The 16,260-nt window shown below is 44.4% G+C and overlaps 1 protein-coding gene across 2 annotated transcripts in view; it reads right to left on the bottom strand.

Moving 5' to 3' along the window:
* Positions 1-16,260, bottom strand: part of LOC117368385 (scavenger receptor cysteine-rich type 1 protein M130-like) — a 142,965-nt gene that overhangs the window by 96,417 nt on the left and 30,288 nt on the right. For both annotated transcript variants that reach the window (XM_033961984.1, XM_033961983.1), the window contains 2 exons: positions 11,506-11,820; positions 2,679-2,987 (listed from right to left, as the gene is read on the bottom strand). In XM_033961984.1, coding sequence (XP_033817875.1) covers positions 2,679-2,987; positions 11,506-11,820 — 624 coding nt within the window. The remainder of the gene's footprint in view (positions 1-2,678; positions 2,988-11,505; positions 11,821-16,260) is intronic.

A 16,260-nucleotide genomic window follows, 5' to 3' on the forward strand; every position in this document is an offset into this window, starting at 1 on the left:
TGTGCAGACTATCCTTGTTAATATATGCTCCAAAATGTAAAGTACCCCCCAGGGTATTGACCCTTTAGGGGAACCAACAGCCCAATTGCCACATATGTGTAGATTGTTGAAAAAAAATTCAAAATAATAAATTAAACATGTTATTCAACTTGTTTCACTTATCTTAATGTTGAACTTGACTTAATAAGTAAGAGGGTCCCAATGTGGACCACATTTTGCATTCTTCGTCAGGAGACCCAATCAGTAGCCTCACTTGATGGGAAACCCCCAGTACTTAACTGTCAATACATTTTTCTTCAGGACGCCGTCTTCTTGCTCTGAGTTAAAGGCAGCCTGTTTCCAGTATGAATTCATTTGTGAAAAAATATACTTGACAGACTTCGGAACTCACTTCTTCAGTTTCTCTACTGTATGTAGTGGGAGACTGAGCATCTGCCAGTATGCAAAGGAGAAACATGTGGTGTGATATGCCTTTTCTGTATTTTCCTGATTGCAAGTTGCCTTGACTTATATTGATCCAGCTGGTGATTTCTATTGAATGCTCATGAGCTCAAGTATTAAGAACCATTGAATCTTCCTTTGCGTGCTCCGACATTTTTCCACATTAACGTTTGCAAACATTCCTCGACCTCCTGCCATGTTTTAAAGAATTATTTGATTTTATGAATGCATGTATTTAACTCACTTTTATCCCCCTCCCCCTTTTATCAAGCTGCGCTAGAGGTTTATAGCGTGGGGCCGAGGAGGTGGATGTATTTACCATGCCGGCTCGCGCTAAAACCCTCCAGCGCACTTGATAAACGGGGCCGTTAATGTAGGAAAGTGGGATACTTGGCGTCCATGTTGAATGTACATGATACAATTTCTGGCACATGTTTATCCAACTTGCCCCCTTTAGAAACTCAGAGGAATTTCAGAGATGATGGTTACAAATTGCCCTCTAAAATATTGCTTTGAAATAGAGAATGACACGGTGACAAAATTCATCACCGTTCCCGTCCCCGCGGATAACCGCGGGAAATAATCCCATGTCATTTTCTAGTGTCTATTTCAACCTCGGTCCTTCTACACCAGCACTCTTCAAAGCAAAGCTTGTGGGTCAGTGGTTGTGGCCATTCATACTCTGATTCTTATGGGAGCCAAGGATAATGAAGCCATTGTGACATCACTGATGTGATTGGCTCTTAGGCACTGGTGGAATGAGGCATTATGACATCACAATATCTGCTCTGGATAATGAAGCCATTGTGACATCACTGATGTGATTGGCTCTTAGGCACTGGTGGAATGAGGAATTATGACATCACAATATCTGCTCTGGATACCAGAGACTGTCATTCTCTAGTGTCTGTTTCAACCTCGGTCCTTCTACACCAGCATTCTTCAAAGCAAAGCTTGCGGGTCAGTGGTTGTGGCCATTCATACTCTGATTCTTCCCTCTCTCCTTAAAGAATGACATGAAGATGGTTTCCCGCAGTTATCCACGGGGACGGGAACGGTGATGAATTTTGTCACCGTGTCATTCTCTACTTTGAAACAAATCATTTTCACCTAGCTTGACATGAGGGCTTGTACTTTGCCGGTAGGGGTACACAGGGCCAAGTTTGTGCAAAGCATAGGCAGAAGGTCCAAATACGCGCATGGAATACATTAATCTACTTTCAAACTAAGCACAGACATTTACACATGCTGGACAGCCATCAGTAACGTAGGCACAAATTTTGCTGCTTATGCGTGTATTTTAAAAAGACACGTGGGGGGGGGGGGCAATTTTGACATAGGACACATAAGTCCAACTAAACCCACAAGACATCTATCTTTTCTTTTTGAAAATGGACCAGCTAGACATCTTTTTTTTTTTTTTTTTTTTTCATTATAGAAAACAAAAGTCCAAATTAAAAAGCCATTTGTATGTAGGAGGGACCAGCATGGTTTAACGGACTGGCCACACAGACATGGCAGCAGAGCAGTGGGGCACCATAGGGAACACTGCTGTGAACTTCACATTAAGGGTGCTATTTCCATTTTCTGTTTATAAATATTTATCAATGCAGCTACAATACAACTTTATTCTAAAACAACAACAACAAAAAAAATCTTTTTTCAACCTTTTGTCATCTCTGGTTTCTGCTTTTCTCATCTTCTCTTCATTTTCCATTCCATCTGTCTACTCTCTTTTTCTCTTTCTGTCTTTACTCCCTTCCCCATGCTCTGGCTTCTCTTTCTCCTTTCTTTCCCTCCTTCCCACCCCAACTCACTCCATGGTCTGGAATCTGCTTCACTTTCCCCACGCCCTAGGATCTCTTTCCTCTTCTCCTTCCATCTTCTCTCCATGCACTGGCATCTTTTCTTCCTTTCTCTCCCTTCCCAGTGATCTAGCATCTCAGTCTATCTTCCCTCCCCCCCTTGCCCTGGAATTTCTCCCTATCCCTCCCCCTCCATGCTATGGCATTTCCTCTCTTCTCTCCACCATGTGCAGGATTTCTCCCTCTCACCCCTTTCTATCTCTTTCTAACATCTCACTACCTATCCTCTACCCCATGTCCAACAATTCTTCCTTTCCTGGACCATTACCCCGACCCTGACATCACCCCCTTATGGTCTGCTATAATGCTGCCCTTTCTGAGACCTGCAGAACATGAGAAGCCCCCACTAACCCAATGTGGTGATAGAGTTACCTGAGCAGATAACACTAGCGTCTTGGCCGTGATTACAGCTGTGCTCAGACCAGTGTTTGGAACTGCATGCAGTTAGGAGCGATTCTGTTCCTTTGCAGTGAACATTACTCAGCCAAATGCGACCCGACCCTTGTCCAAAATGAGCTCCCGTCGGTGCTGACAGCGCAGGTCCACACTCCATATGTCTGCACACCAACTCTGCTGCACTCTGCAGGTCCCAGTCCTCATCACACACCGTGCCCCATTCGTTGTCATGAATCACCTCCACTCTCCCAGCACATTGATGAGGGCCATCTGCCAGTCTTTGCACTACAGAACAACAAAGTAAGAAGACATCAACGGAAGTATAAAGAAAACTCTACTATCATAAATCAGTCTATAAAATTATTCTAGGATATATTGCATTGATGAAATGCATCACAGTGCCAGCAAAGAGCTCCATCGTAGAATAGGTATAGCATGAGTGACAGCAATGCAAACTTCCCCGCCCATCCCCAAGCACACACACACACACACTCTCTCACACACACATACACTGCCTCAGCCCAGAACAGTGAACAGCACACAATGCTTCACCGGAAGCATCAAGAATTGTGGTGGTGGTTGTAATTTTCGTGCCTCAGTCCTTAAGCAATCCCTGGATGAAGCTGACTGTCAGCGAAATGGCCTCCATCGAGAGAGGACTGATAACTAAGATACGTTTACAGGCAGTTATTATATGCACAGTCTATAATTGATGGCTGTTTTAAGAGTTTGTCACCTTTGATATTCATGATCGCTTTCATAGCCTACACCGCTATGCATATTGAGAGTTGGCTATAAGTATGTACCAGCTGTGATATTAGAATATAATAATAGTAAGGACAAGAGTAAAAAAAAAGAAATACATAAAAGCAAAATTGTGTTTAAAAAGTAATATTAAGAGAAATGCATAAAAGCAATATCAAAAACAGTGATAAGAAACACACGACACACAATTAGATAATTTATTTGATTTAAGTATTGCACTTTTATACATTAGATTGGTGTTTCTGTATTTATGAGAGGTTTTTTCAGGGTCCATGATTGAAATCTGGAATTGATAAGTCTCAGACTGAAATCTTTTGATTTCCATCAGTCTCTGAGCAGGTTTCTGAGACCCTTTTTCTTCTCATAGAGTTACCTGTTTCAAATAAGCCATCATTTTTGTCAAAGTATTCGGGTTATTTTTCCCAATGTGTATCACTTTGCATTTGTCCATATTAAATTTCATCTGCCATTTGGACGCCCAGTCTTCCAATTTCCTATGATCTGCCTGCAATTTTTCACAATCCGCATGCGTTTCGACAACTTTGAACAGTTTAGTGTCATCTGCAAATTTAATCACCTCACTCGTCGCTCCAACTTCCATATAATTTATAAATAAGTTAAATAGTACCAGTCCCAGTACAGACCCCTGCGGCACTCCACTGTTTACTCTCCTCCATTGAGAAAAATGACCATTTAACCCTACCCTCTATTTTCTATACAATAACCAATTCCTAATCCACAACCAAACTTTGCCACCTATCCCATGACTCTAATTTTCCCAGGAGCCTCTCATGAGGAACTTTATCAAAAGCTTTCTGAAAATCTAGATACACTATTATCAACTGGCTCACCTTTATCCACATGTTTATTCACACCTTCAAAGAAGTCAAGCAAACTGGTGAGGCAAGATCTCCCTTGGCTGAACCCATGCTGACTCTGTCTCATTATCTCATGTTTGTCTATGTGTTCCACAATTTTAATTTTTATAATTGTTTCCACGATTTTGCCCGGCACTGAAGTCAGGCTTACCGGTCTGTAATTTCTCAGATCTCCCCGGAACTCTTTTTAATAATTGGTGTATCATTGGCCACCCTCCAATCTTCAGGTACTACAGATGATTTTAGTGACAGCAGGTCAGCAATTTTATGTTTGAATTCTTTTAGTACCCTGGGAAGTATACCATCCGGTCCAGTTGATTTATCACTTTTTAACTTGTCGATTTGGCTTAGTACATCTTCCAGATTCACTGAGATTTCTTTCAGTTTCTCTGCAACATCACCCTTGAAAACCATTTCTGGTTCAGGTAGATATCTTATATCTTTTTCCATAAAGACCGAAGCAAAGAATTCATTCTGTCTCTCTGCTATGGCCTTATCCTCCCTAAGCACCCCTTTTGCTCCTTGATCATCCAACAGTTCCACAAATTCCCTCACTGGTTTCCTGCTTCTGATGTACCTAAAAAAATGTTATGAGTTTTTTGCCTCTTTGGCAAGTTTCTCTTCACATTCTTTCTTAGCTTCCTTTATCAGTGCTTTGCATCTAACTTGCCAGTGCTTATGTCTCTTCTTATTTTTATCATTCAGATCCTTTTTTTATTCTTTAAAGGATGTTTTTTTTGGCTCTTATAGCCTGTTTTACTTCACCTTTTAACCATGCCGGCTCTTGTTTTCTCTTCTTTCCTTGGTTTCTCTTCTTTCTCTTGGTTTCACATACTCTTGTTTCTCTTGGTTTCACATACTCTTCTTTCTCTTGATTTCACTTACTCTTGTTTTCTCTTCTTTCTCTTGTTTTCTCTTCTTTCTATGCTAATATGTGGAATACATCTGGTCTGGGCTTCCACGATGGTATTTTTAAATAACATCCACGCCTGGTTTACAGTCCTAACTTTTGCAACTGATCCTTTTAGCTTCTTTTTAACCATTTTCCTCATTTTATCGTAGTCACCCTTTTGAAAATTAAATGCCTCTACAGTATACATTTTTAGCGACGTCACTCCCGGTATCAGCTCAAATTTGATCACGCTATGATCACTGTTTCCAAACGGACCCAACACAGTTAACTCCTATATTATGCCTTGTATTCCACAAAGACCAAATCTAAAATAGCTCCCCCTCTTCTCGGTTCCGGACCAGTTGCTCCAAGAAACAGTCATTTATGACATCTAGGAATTTTACCTCCCTACCACTTCCTGATATAACATTTAACCAGTCAATGTCGGGGTAATCGAAATCTCTGCGCTGGATCTCTGAGCTGAATTTTGCGGTTTGGATATAGAAGACATCGCTGGAAATGTTTGTGGAAGGTCCGACGAAGCATGACTGAAAGACCAGCACCGGCTAAGTAACCTTTTGCTTCTTCGTCACTGCTGTGTTGCTTCATGAAGAATTTGCCTGCAGAGTGCTCTATTTAACTTTACTGGACCGAAGCACAAGTACGTGCGATTAAAAATTGGTAGGGGTTTGGGAGCTTTTTTGTGGCCTATGAAGACCAATTGAGGCCTTTTTTCTCCCTCCCAGTGGATTGCTTGTCAATTTTGGTGATAAAGCAGTTCACTCTGCTTGGTAATGGACTTCTGATTATTTTGTTCGGAGTAAGAGACTCGTAAAGATTCTGTATTTGAAAACTTACTCACTCTTCTAAGAATATCGGGGTAATTTAAATCAAGTTCCTATCAAAAATACCAGCTGCTTGAGCAATACATGCCCATACATGAATTTCTTTTGAAAAGGAAAAAAATGATCTCAGATATCCATACCAGTGGCACATAAGTGTCAAATGGTAAAATTTGGATGATGGTATTTTTGGTAGGAGCTTGTGTGAATGACTAGCTTACATTTTCATTTTTACATTTAAGTTTGGGTAATTTAAATCATCCATTATTATACCGTTGCCCAATTCTCCTGCTTTCCTAATCTTTGAAACACTTCTTCATCTGTCTGCACATTTTGTCCCATGGGACGGTAGTAAAACCCAACCTTTATATTCCTTCCCTTCAGATATGGAATTTCTAAACTAAACTAAACCTTAAGTTTATATACCCCCATCCTCTCCATAAAGATAGAGCTCGGCACGGTTTACAGAAACTTTAATATAAGGAAGGAGAAACATAATAAGAGTTAGTGGTTATAAAGAGGGTAGTAATAATGGATGCCACGCAGAATGTTTATTTGATTTGCTTCAATTCCCTCTTTAACCTATAGCGCAACCCCCCCCCCCCCCTCCAGTTTGATCCACTCTATCCTTGCAATATAATTTGTACCCAGGTAACACAGTGTCCCATTGATTGTCCTCCTTCCACCAGGTCTCCAAGATGCCTATTATATCTACCTCATCATTCAGTGCTATATACTCTAACTCTCCTATTTTATTTTTTAGGCTTCTAGCATTTGTACACAGACACTTCAAATTGTGTTTTTTTTCCTTATAACTGCAGGCTGCTGAGAAGACAAAAATTTGGACCTTTTGTTCTGCCTTACTCTTAAACCCGCCTGGCTTTCTTTCATCATTATTGAAACCTCTCTACTGGGACTCCCTAAATATCCTCCAAGGATACCTCACACCGAATCATCCGCTCTCCTGGGCGATTGTCGGCTTTCCCACGCATTTCACTTTGAAAGCTGTTCTATCTCCTTTTTAAACGTTAGCGCCGGCAGCCTGGTTCCATCCTAGATAAGATGGAGTCCATCCTTTCGGAACAAGCTCCCCCTTTCCCAGAAGGTTGCCCAGTTCCTAACAAATCTAAATCCCTCATCCCTACACCATCGTCTCAACCACGCACTGAGACTTTGGAGCTCTGCCTGTCTCTTGGGTCCTGCACGTGGAACTGGGAGCATTTCTGAAAATGCTACCCTGGAGGATCTGGATTTCAGCTTTCTACATAAGATCCTAACTTTGGCTTCCAGAGCCTCCTTCCCACATTTTCCTTTGTCATTGATACATACATGTACCAAGATAGCTGGCTCCTCCCCAGCACTATCTAAAATCCTATCTAAGTGACACGTGAGGTCTGCCACCTTTGCATCAGGCAGGCAAGTAACCAGGTGATCCTCACGCCCACCAGCCACTCAGCTATCTACATGACTAATGATCAAATCACCAACTACAACAGCTGTCCTAACCCTTCCCTCCTGGACAGAAGCCCCTGGAGACACATCCTCAGAGCGAGAAGATACTGCATCCCCTGGTGGGCAGGTCCTAGCTACAGGATTATTTCCTACTTTGCTAGGGTGATGCTCTCCTTCCAGGAGACCTCTCTCCTCCAAGGCAGCACAGGGGCTACCAGACTGGAGGTGGGACTTCTCTACAACATCCCTGTAGGCCTCCTTTATGTACTTCTCTGTCTCCCTCAGCTCCTCCAAGTCTGCTACTCTAGCCTCAAGAGAACGTACTTGTTCTCTGAGAGCTTGGAGCTCTTTGCAGCGAGCACACACATATAACTTCTCGCCAACCGGGAGAAAATCATACATGTGACACTCACTGCAAAAGACTGGATAGTGCCCCTCTTGCTGCTGGACTACGGTCTGCATCTTATTATTGAGCTGATTAATTAATTAAACCTTATTAAGCTACTAGGAATGTATTAGACTTCAAGTACTTTTTATTGCAGATTCATCAGAAATGCCACCAACCAGTCAATCACCATTTCAATGGCTGTATAATAAACATTTTTGTGATGTATATATCTTCATCAAATCTGCTTTTTTCACTTTTTTGCTTAGCATCGTGTGCTTTAAACAAACTTTCAAATCAAAGAAATATGAATAGAAATATTTTAAGTAGCTCAGCTTTGCCGCCGTTTCAACGTCGGCTTTTTCCTTTATTTTTCAAGCTTACTTATCTGGGCCCGGAAGGGGCCCATTCAACATGTTTCGCCATTCGGCTTTCTCAAGACTAGTGTCCCCTTCACTCTTGTCACGCACCATCCCGACTTACCCCCTCTGCTACGAAACCGCGCTAGCAGTTTCTAGCGTGGGGAGCCGCGCTGAATGTCCCGCGCTGCTCCCGACGCTCATAGGAACTCTTTGAGCGTCGGGAGCTGTGCGGGCCATTCAGCACGGCTCGCTGCGCTAAAAACTGCTACCGCGGTTTCGTTGAAGAGGGGGCTAGTTTTTTGTCTACAAAACTAACTATTTATACCAGCCTTTTGGCTTCTGTAAGTACTTGTACCTATTATTAGGCATGGATCTGTGGATTTATACTAGTATTTTAAAGCAGTTCCACGTGGAACAGTTATGGAATTCATGCTGGGCGCCCATCATCCCAATGTCTAAATTTCAGTACCATTTTTTTTTTTTTTTCTTTTATTAAGAAAAGAAGAATACAAAGAAGTAAACCACAATCTGAATACAAAGAACCAGAAACAAAGCAAAACCCAAGACAAAAAGGGTCTACCGCGTTGTTTCTGCGCGGAGACAAAAGATACTCATCAAAAGCCAAGAACAACCCACCCTCCAAACCCCCCCCCCACCCCTCACCCCCCCAAGCACTCCAGTGTCAGAAATTCAGAAGAGCACTTCGGGCACCCGGAGACAAATTGTCCCAGACCGGAGCCCAAATCGCTCGGAATTTCCTCCATTGACCAGGGCCACTTTTCTTAGTATCCAAATATTCATACTTCAGCAGTGCCATTTTTTAATTTACCCCTATGTCTCTGGGGGGGACAGTCTCATATAGTTTCTCTTTAAATAGTTTAGGCTGCAGTGGAAAAGTCCGCTGGTACATCTGTACCCGTGTGCATACTAACTGAAGGGAAATTCTAAGCCCAGGTAATTTTGCCAGTTATGAAGCGATCAGAGCAAATTCTTCTAAATATCTGAAGTGTATTAAACAAAATGTAATGCATTTTGATACATTTTGCTGAGAAATGTTCAGTTTTTATTTATGTACAGCGCATTGAACTGCAAGGTAATTACGATATGTAAATCAATTTTTATGTTATGTTGACAGCATCGCTGACTTAAATGGATTGTGGCGCCATCTCCTGGAAATTTACCAAACTTTTCATACCACCTTCGTATGTTCGGTTTATGCCCAATATCTAATCTAATCTAATCTAATCCTTAGGTTTGTATACCGCATCATCTCCACGTTCGTAGAGCTCGACGCGGTTTACAGTAGGAGAAATAGGAAGGAACTACAACAGAGGGTTAGAGGTAGAAGTGATCTGGCCTTGGATGCATTCCCTTCTTTTCTCCCCCTCGGTGATGTTGCACTTCTTAAACTTATCCAACTTGGACCTACTTTCAATGAATTAAAAAAATATAGATCTCAGGGATTTCCAAGAAATGAAGTGAATAAGTAAAGCTTTAAAAAACCTTGTGTTTTTCAGAGTCCTATGTAGTAAATGTGCTACCGTAGGGTTACCAGAGGTCCGGATTCCCCCAAACATGTCCGGGGGTCTTGATGGCTTTTCGAAACCCGGCACACACGGGACGTCATTGTGGCGCGTCCATGCATGCGTGGATGCCGTCCTGACGCACGAACAGGCTAAGGGGGGGGGGGGGCAGGACAGGGCATGACACGGGCAGAACTGGGCGTGCCTGAGGCATGGCCGTGGGTCCGGAATTTCCTTCGGGGAAAATCTGGTAACCCTATGCTGCCGGATCGTTAATACGGCCGACATGGCCCTGCTTGGCTTCCCTGTTTCCTGCTGCTGATTTCACATGAGCAGTGACAGCAGCGGGACTTTATCTCGTAACCTTCCTGACAGGAACTGGAAGCAGATTCAGGCCCACAGTTCTGGATTCACAGGGATACCGTTTCTCTCTTTGAACAGCTTTCTGTTCAAGGACGCTTTCAATATATAGAAAATACTACCTACAAATATTAAATCCCAGTTTTTAATGAGTGTTATGTGTAGGTCGCCAAAATACTCTTTATTTCACTTTATATCTTGGATTTGAGATCCTACCATATATGTTTTCCATGACCCCTCCATATGTGGGGTTTTTTTTTTCTTAAATGTTTCTTTTTCTTTTCTTAAAAAATTTGCAGTTCACCCCTTTTGCCTTTTGTACCAGTTTGTAATAGAATGCCAAAATTTGTCTATATTATCTTGTTTTGTCCTCCCCAATTTGTTAATTGGTATTTTAAAAACAATTGTTATACGCATTGAAGTACAGTGGTACCTCGGTTTACGAGTGCACCAGTTTGCGAGTGTTTTGCAAGACGAGCAAAACATTCGCAAACTTGGTGCCTCGTAGCGAGCGCTCCCCCCCCGGCGATCCGGCATCCCCCCCCCGCTCGCATTGCCCCCCTCCACCGCAATCCTACTTCTCCCCCCCCCCCGAGCAGTCAATGACACCCTTTACCCGACTTGGCACGAGTGCCGGTGCCCGAAGATCCTCCCTCTCTGGGCTGGGCGGTGCGTTGGAGATCCTCCTTCTTCTGGTCTGGGCTGGGCTGGACTGGCTTTGAGTATTTGCGCATGCTCAAAGCCTTCTGGTCTCGCTCTCAATTTCGGAGAGAGCGAGACCAGAAGGCTTTGAGCATGCGCAAATGCTCAAAGCCAGTCCAGCCCAGCCCAGAAGAAGGAGGATCTCCGACGCACCGTCCAGCCGCGCCAGAAGAGGGAGGATCTTCGGGCACCGGCACTCGTGCCAAGTCGGGTAAAGGGTGTCATTGACTGCGCGGGAGGGGGGAAAGTAGGATCGCGGTGGAGGGGGGGGCAACGCGAGCGGGGTGGGGGATGCTGGTTCACGGGGAGGGGTTTGGAACAGCGTCGGATTCCTCAAGGGGGGGGTAGAATGGAGCAGCGCCGGTAGCCTCGTGGAGGGGGGGGGGGGGAGGAGGTGAAACCAATCAAAGCAGTTTCCCTTACTTCCTATGGGGAAACTTGCTTTGATATACAAGCAATTTGGTTTACGAGCATGCTTCTGGAACGAATTATGCTCATAAACCAAGGTTCCACTGTATATGATATTGCGTAGATAACAAATCCCAATAAAACTTGAAACTTGATAAGACAAATATATGAGCTGCTATCTGCTCAAGTAAAGAGCTGAAGTGGAAGTAATAAGGAAATTAGACGGATAATTACTTGAGCACACGACACCAGCATCTTCCATGTGGTCACAGTTATGCTCTCCCCAAGAGTCATGCATGCAGTCAGCCAGGAGAGTTTCTGAGCCGTTGCAGTGAACATCGTCCAGCCAAATCTGCTCTTTTCCTTTTCCAAAATGGGCGCCGCTTGGAGCTGAGCGCACAGGTCCACAATCCATCTGCTTGCACACCACCGCGGCATCTTCTAAGTCCCAGCTGTCATCACACACCGTTCCCCACTTTTCCTCGTGAAAGACCTCCACTCTCCCAGCACACTGATGGGAACCGTTCACTAGTCTCAGCTGGAATTGATCTGGAAAAGAAAATTCATACACTTTGAGCGTGTACATTTTGAGTTCCTAGTGTTACCACACAAGCACACAGTGACTAGAGAGCTGCTGTTTCTCGTTCACCTGTTTGAACTGACGACTGCTCCTTCGATTGTTCCCCTCGACCCTGAAGAAAATTTCTGTTCGAAACATGCATGTCGGGAGAGGTGGCATTGATGAATTTTGAGAGCTAACCTCAGAGCTAAGTAGCTAACCAATTACGAATAAAAAAATGAAATGAAGTATAAAATACAATGGGCAGAATTTATGGTCCAGTTATTATCTGAAGGTCCATACAGAAGAAACAAAAAAATATGTATATCTAATATAATAAAACGCTAGGCCGCGCATGCGCAGTCCTATCGCGTGGGTCCGTTTTCCGTGAGATGTACAGCATCTCAGATAGGAGTGCGAATGCGCCCGAAACACTCTCTCTCTCCTCCCCCGAGGCTGATGTCTGACGCGGCGTTTGTCTCCCCCGAGGCGGATGATCTTATGGGAATCAATGTTCTTCGCTCTGCCCTGCTCCTTGCCTTACTATATTTTTAAGTTGAAAGAACAGGCAGCGACTCCTCTCAGGATCCCCACCTGCGTCGGAAGTCCAATGCAGTCGGGGATCTTGAGAGGAGCCGCCGCCACCACCGTGTCTTTCAACTTAAAAATAGACTAAGGCAAGGAGCAGGGCAGAATGATCTTCAAAATGGCGGCAACTCGATCCCCGTTCCTCCGGGGGGGTGGGGGGGTCTGGGAGGAGAGGGATCGCGGCCACTCAGCGCCCCCACCGAGGAGCCCAGCAACTTTCCGCTGTCATTTGCCGCCCCCCCCCCTCTTCCCTTACCGCGGGCCCGACTGCCGATGTAAGCAGCGTGTCCAGCAGTCTTCACACGCTGCTTCGGGCCTTTCTACTGCCCTGATTTGCTCCGGACGTGCCAGAGTAAATCAGGCCAGAAGAAGGACCTGAAGCAGTGTGTGAAGACTGCAGCACACGCTGCTTGAATCGCCATGTGTAGTTAGGCCCGCGGGAAGGGAAGGGGGGGGGGCGGCAAAGGACTCGGCCCGCGTTTGTAGTCGCAACTGTGGGAAGGGAAAGAGGGTAGAGGAAACGCTAATGCAGGCACAGGGAACTGGTGTGGGGGGAGGGAAATGGAAGGGGGAGGGAATGCAGCTTTGCACAGACAGACAGAGGGAGGAAGGGAGACAGAAAGACAAGAAGAAAGACACAGGGGCAGGTGCACAGGGAAATGGTGTGGGGGGAGGGAATGCTGCTTTGGACAGACAGAGGAAGGAAGGGACACAGAAAGAGAAGAAGAAAGACACAGGGGCAGGGGCACAGGGAACTGGTGTGGAGGGAGGAAATGCTGCTTTGGACAGACAGACAGAGGGAGGAAGGGACACAGAAAGACAAGAAGAAAGACACAGGGGCAGGTGCGGGACAGCGGTAGTCGCGTCAGGAGGGGTGCGGGATGCTGCAGAGGGAACTTTTCCAATGGGTGCAACTGGGCGGCTGTCGGGAGCCTCTGATCAGGGGCAGAGCAAGGTAAGTGTATCATAGGGATAAGAAGGAGGGGGGGGAGAAAAAGGAAGGAACACCTACTGCTGGACAGGGGGAGAAGGAAAGAGGTGCTGATGGACAGGGGGGTGAAGAAAAAGGAACGGAGGCCTAATGTTGGACAGGGGGAGAAGGAAGGTGCTGCTGGACAGGGGAGAGGTAAAACAAAGGGAGAAGGGGTGCTGCTGCATAAGGAGACCTGTGAAGGGGTGGTGATGGACACAGGGGATGTAAAAGGAAGGGAGAATGGACAGGGGGAGCAGGCAAGGGGTGGTGATGGACAGCCAAGGAAAAAGAAAGACAGAAAGCAGCTAAGGAGAGAGAGAGAGAAAGAAATAAAGAGAAATACACACACCCGTTAATGTAACGGACTTTATAAATATTTAATTTAGGTTTGTTTTTTTAAAGTTTTTAACTTATCTTTCAGTTCGTGGTCTCTCTTTTATAGGGACTTCCTTTTGCCAACATGTTTCGCTGGAGAGAGCTTTTTCAAGGCCAGGTCCCTAAACAGTCATACGCCTTCCATCTAGACCACACTCCTCAATGAATCAAGACAAAGCACATTAAGCTTAACGTTATGAAATTAAATTGAACATGGAGTGGTGCATCTGAGGATCGAGTTGACAATCTTTTATGACTTGCTTCAAAAAGGGAACAAGTTTGATATACGATATTGATGAATGATTGTTGAGTAAAGACTATACAAGTAAGGTGCAGTTAGTTCAATTATATCTTAGCAATATGTGAGCGGGCATTAGAAAGGAAAATGGTAAAACCAGAGGACATAATTTGAGGTTGAGGGGTGGTAGATTCAGGGGCAATGTTAGGAAATTCTACTTTACGGAGAGGGTGGTGGATGCCTGGAATGCGCTCCCGAGAGAGGTGGTGGAGAGTAAAACTGTGATTGAGTTCAAAGAAGCGTGGGATGAACACAGAAGATTTAGAATCAGAAAATAATATTAAATATTGAACTAGGCCAGTTACTGGGCAGACTTGTACGGTCTGTGTCTGTGTATGGCCGTTTGGTGGAGGATGGGCTGGGGAGGGCTTCAATGGCTGGGAGGGTGTAGATGGGCTGGAGTAAGTCTTAACAGAGATTTCGGCAGTTGGAACCCAAGCACAGTACCGGGTAAAGCTTTGGATTCTTGCCCAGAAATAGCTAAGAAGAAAAAATTAAAAAATTTAAATTGAATCAGGTTGGGCAGACTGGATGGACCATTCGGGTCTTTATCTGCCGTCATCTACTATATGTTACTATGAGAGAGACAAAGAAAAAGAGAGAAAGACAAAGAGAGAAAAAGACAAAGAAAGAAAGAGAGAGAGAGAAAGACAAAGAAAGAGCGAGAGAAAGAGAGAGTGAGACAAAGAAAGAGAGAGTGACAGAAAGAGAGAGAGAGAAAGACAAAGAAAGAGAGGGAGAGTAAAACTGTGACTGAGTTCAAAGAAGCGTGGGATGAACACAGAAGATTTAGAATCAGAAAATAATATTAAATATTGAACTAGGCCAGTTACTGGGCAGACTTGCACGGTCTGTGCCTGTGTATGGACGTTTGGTGGAGGATGGGCAAGGGAGGGCTTCAATGGCTGGGAGGGTGTAGATGGGCTGGAGTAAGTCTTAACAGAGATTTCGGCAGTTGGAACCCAAGCACAGTACCGGGTAAAGCTTTGGAGTCTAGCCCAGAAATAGCTAAGAAGAAAAAATTTAAAAATTTAAATTGAATCAGGTTGGGCAGACTGGATGGACCATTCGGGTCTTTATCTGCCGTCATCTACTATGTTACTATAATAACAGTAATATGAGAAGACTATAGGAGATATTAGTGTGACATATCTATATATGCTGAGAACATTAACCCTAACAGTTGGGTCATATTTCTGAGCGATTGCCAAAATTACCAAGGACCACAATGGCCTCAGAGGCGGTGAACCAGCAAATCTTTAGCTTTTCTCATTCACAAGTGACACAGTTGTCGTACAGATACCGGCATCCTCCAAGTCTCTGGCATTCCTAGCCCCTGCATCCCTCATTCTGCTGGAATCTCCAGCGATAAAGCATTACAGTAGTGGCTCTGAGCCCATCCCTTGGAAAAAACATCTGGTCAGGATTTCAGGATATCCTCAATGAATCCTCACCATCCAATTCCTCTGCAGGACTGCAGTTTCCTCTTGTATTGTCACAGAATGATAGTGACTTGGTAACAAAATTGGGATTGTTCACCCTCCGGAAGAGAAGGCTGTGAGGGGATATGTTAGAGACTTTTAAGATACTAAAAAGGTTTCGACAAAATAGAGCCAGGAACTTCGTTATTCACATTGTCAAAAGTGACTCGAACAAGAGGTCATGGACTGAAACCGAGGGGCGGCAGACTCAGGACTAATGTCAGGAAGTTCTGCTTCACACAGCGAGTGGTGGACGCTTGGAATGCTCTCCCGGAGGAGGTTGTGGAAGAGACCACCATTCTGGGATTCAAGGGCAAGTTGGATGTACACCTTCTTGCAAATCACATTGAGGGATACGGGTGAACAAGGTGCCCATTAGGGAACACCTAACTTAGCCTCCGCGTGGGCAGGTCGCCGGACAAGATGGACCTAGGGTCTGATCCGGTGAAGGCACTTCTTATGTTCTAACAAAACAGAACAAGGATAGTGTAACGTTATTCCCTGATAAAGGGGTCCTTTCACTAAGGCGTGCGAGCCGATTTAGCGCATGGTAAACGCTAACGCGTTCATAGAATATAATATAGGCTCCGGAGTAATCTGAGGAAATACTGTTTAATCATTTAAGGAAGCAGCAAAGAACAAATATATTGTGGGACAGAAGATTGAAACCAATAATCATAAAAACAATCCACAAAGGGTTTGTACAGTCACAAGC

This window comes from Geotrypetes seraphini, chromosome 10, assembly GCF_902459505.1.
Source record: "Geotrypetes seraphini chromosome 10, aGeoSer1.1, whole genome shotgun sequence".
Classification (NCBI taxonomy): domain Eukaryota; kingdom Metazoa; phylum Chordata; class Amphibia; order Gymnophiona; family Dermophiidae; genus Geotrypetes; species Geotrypetes seraphini.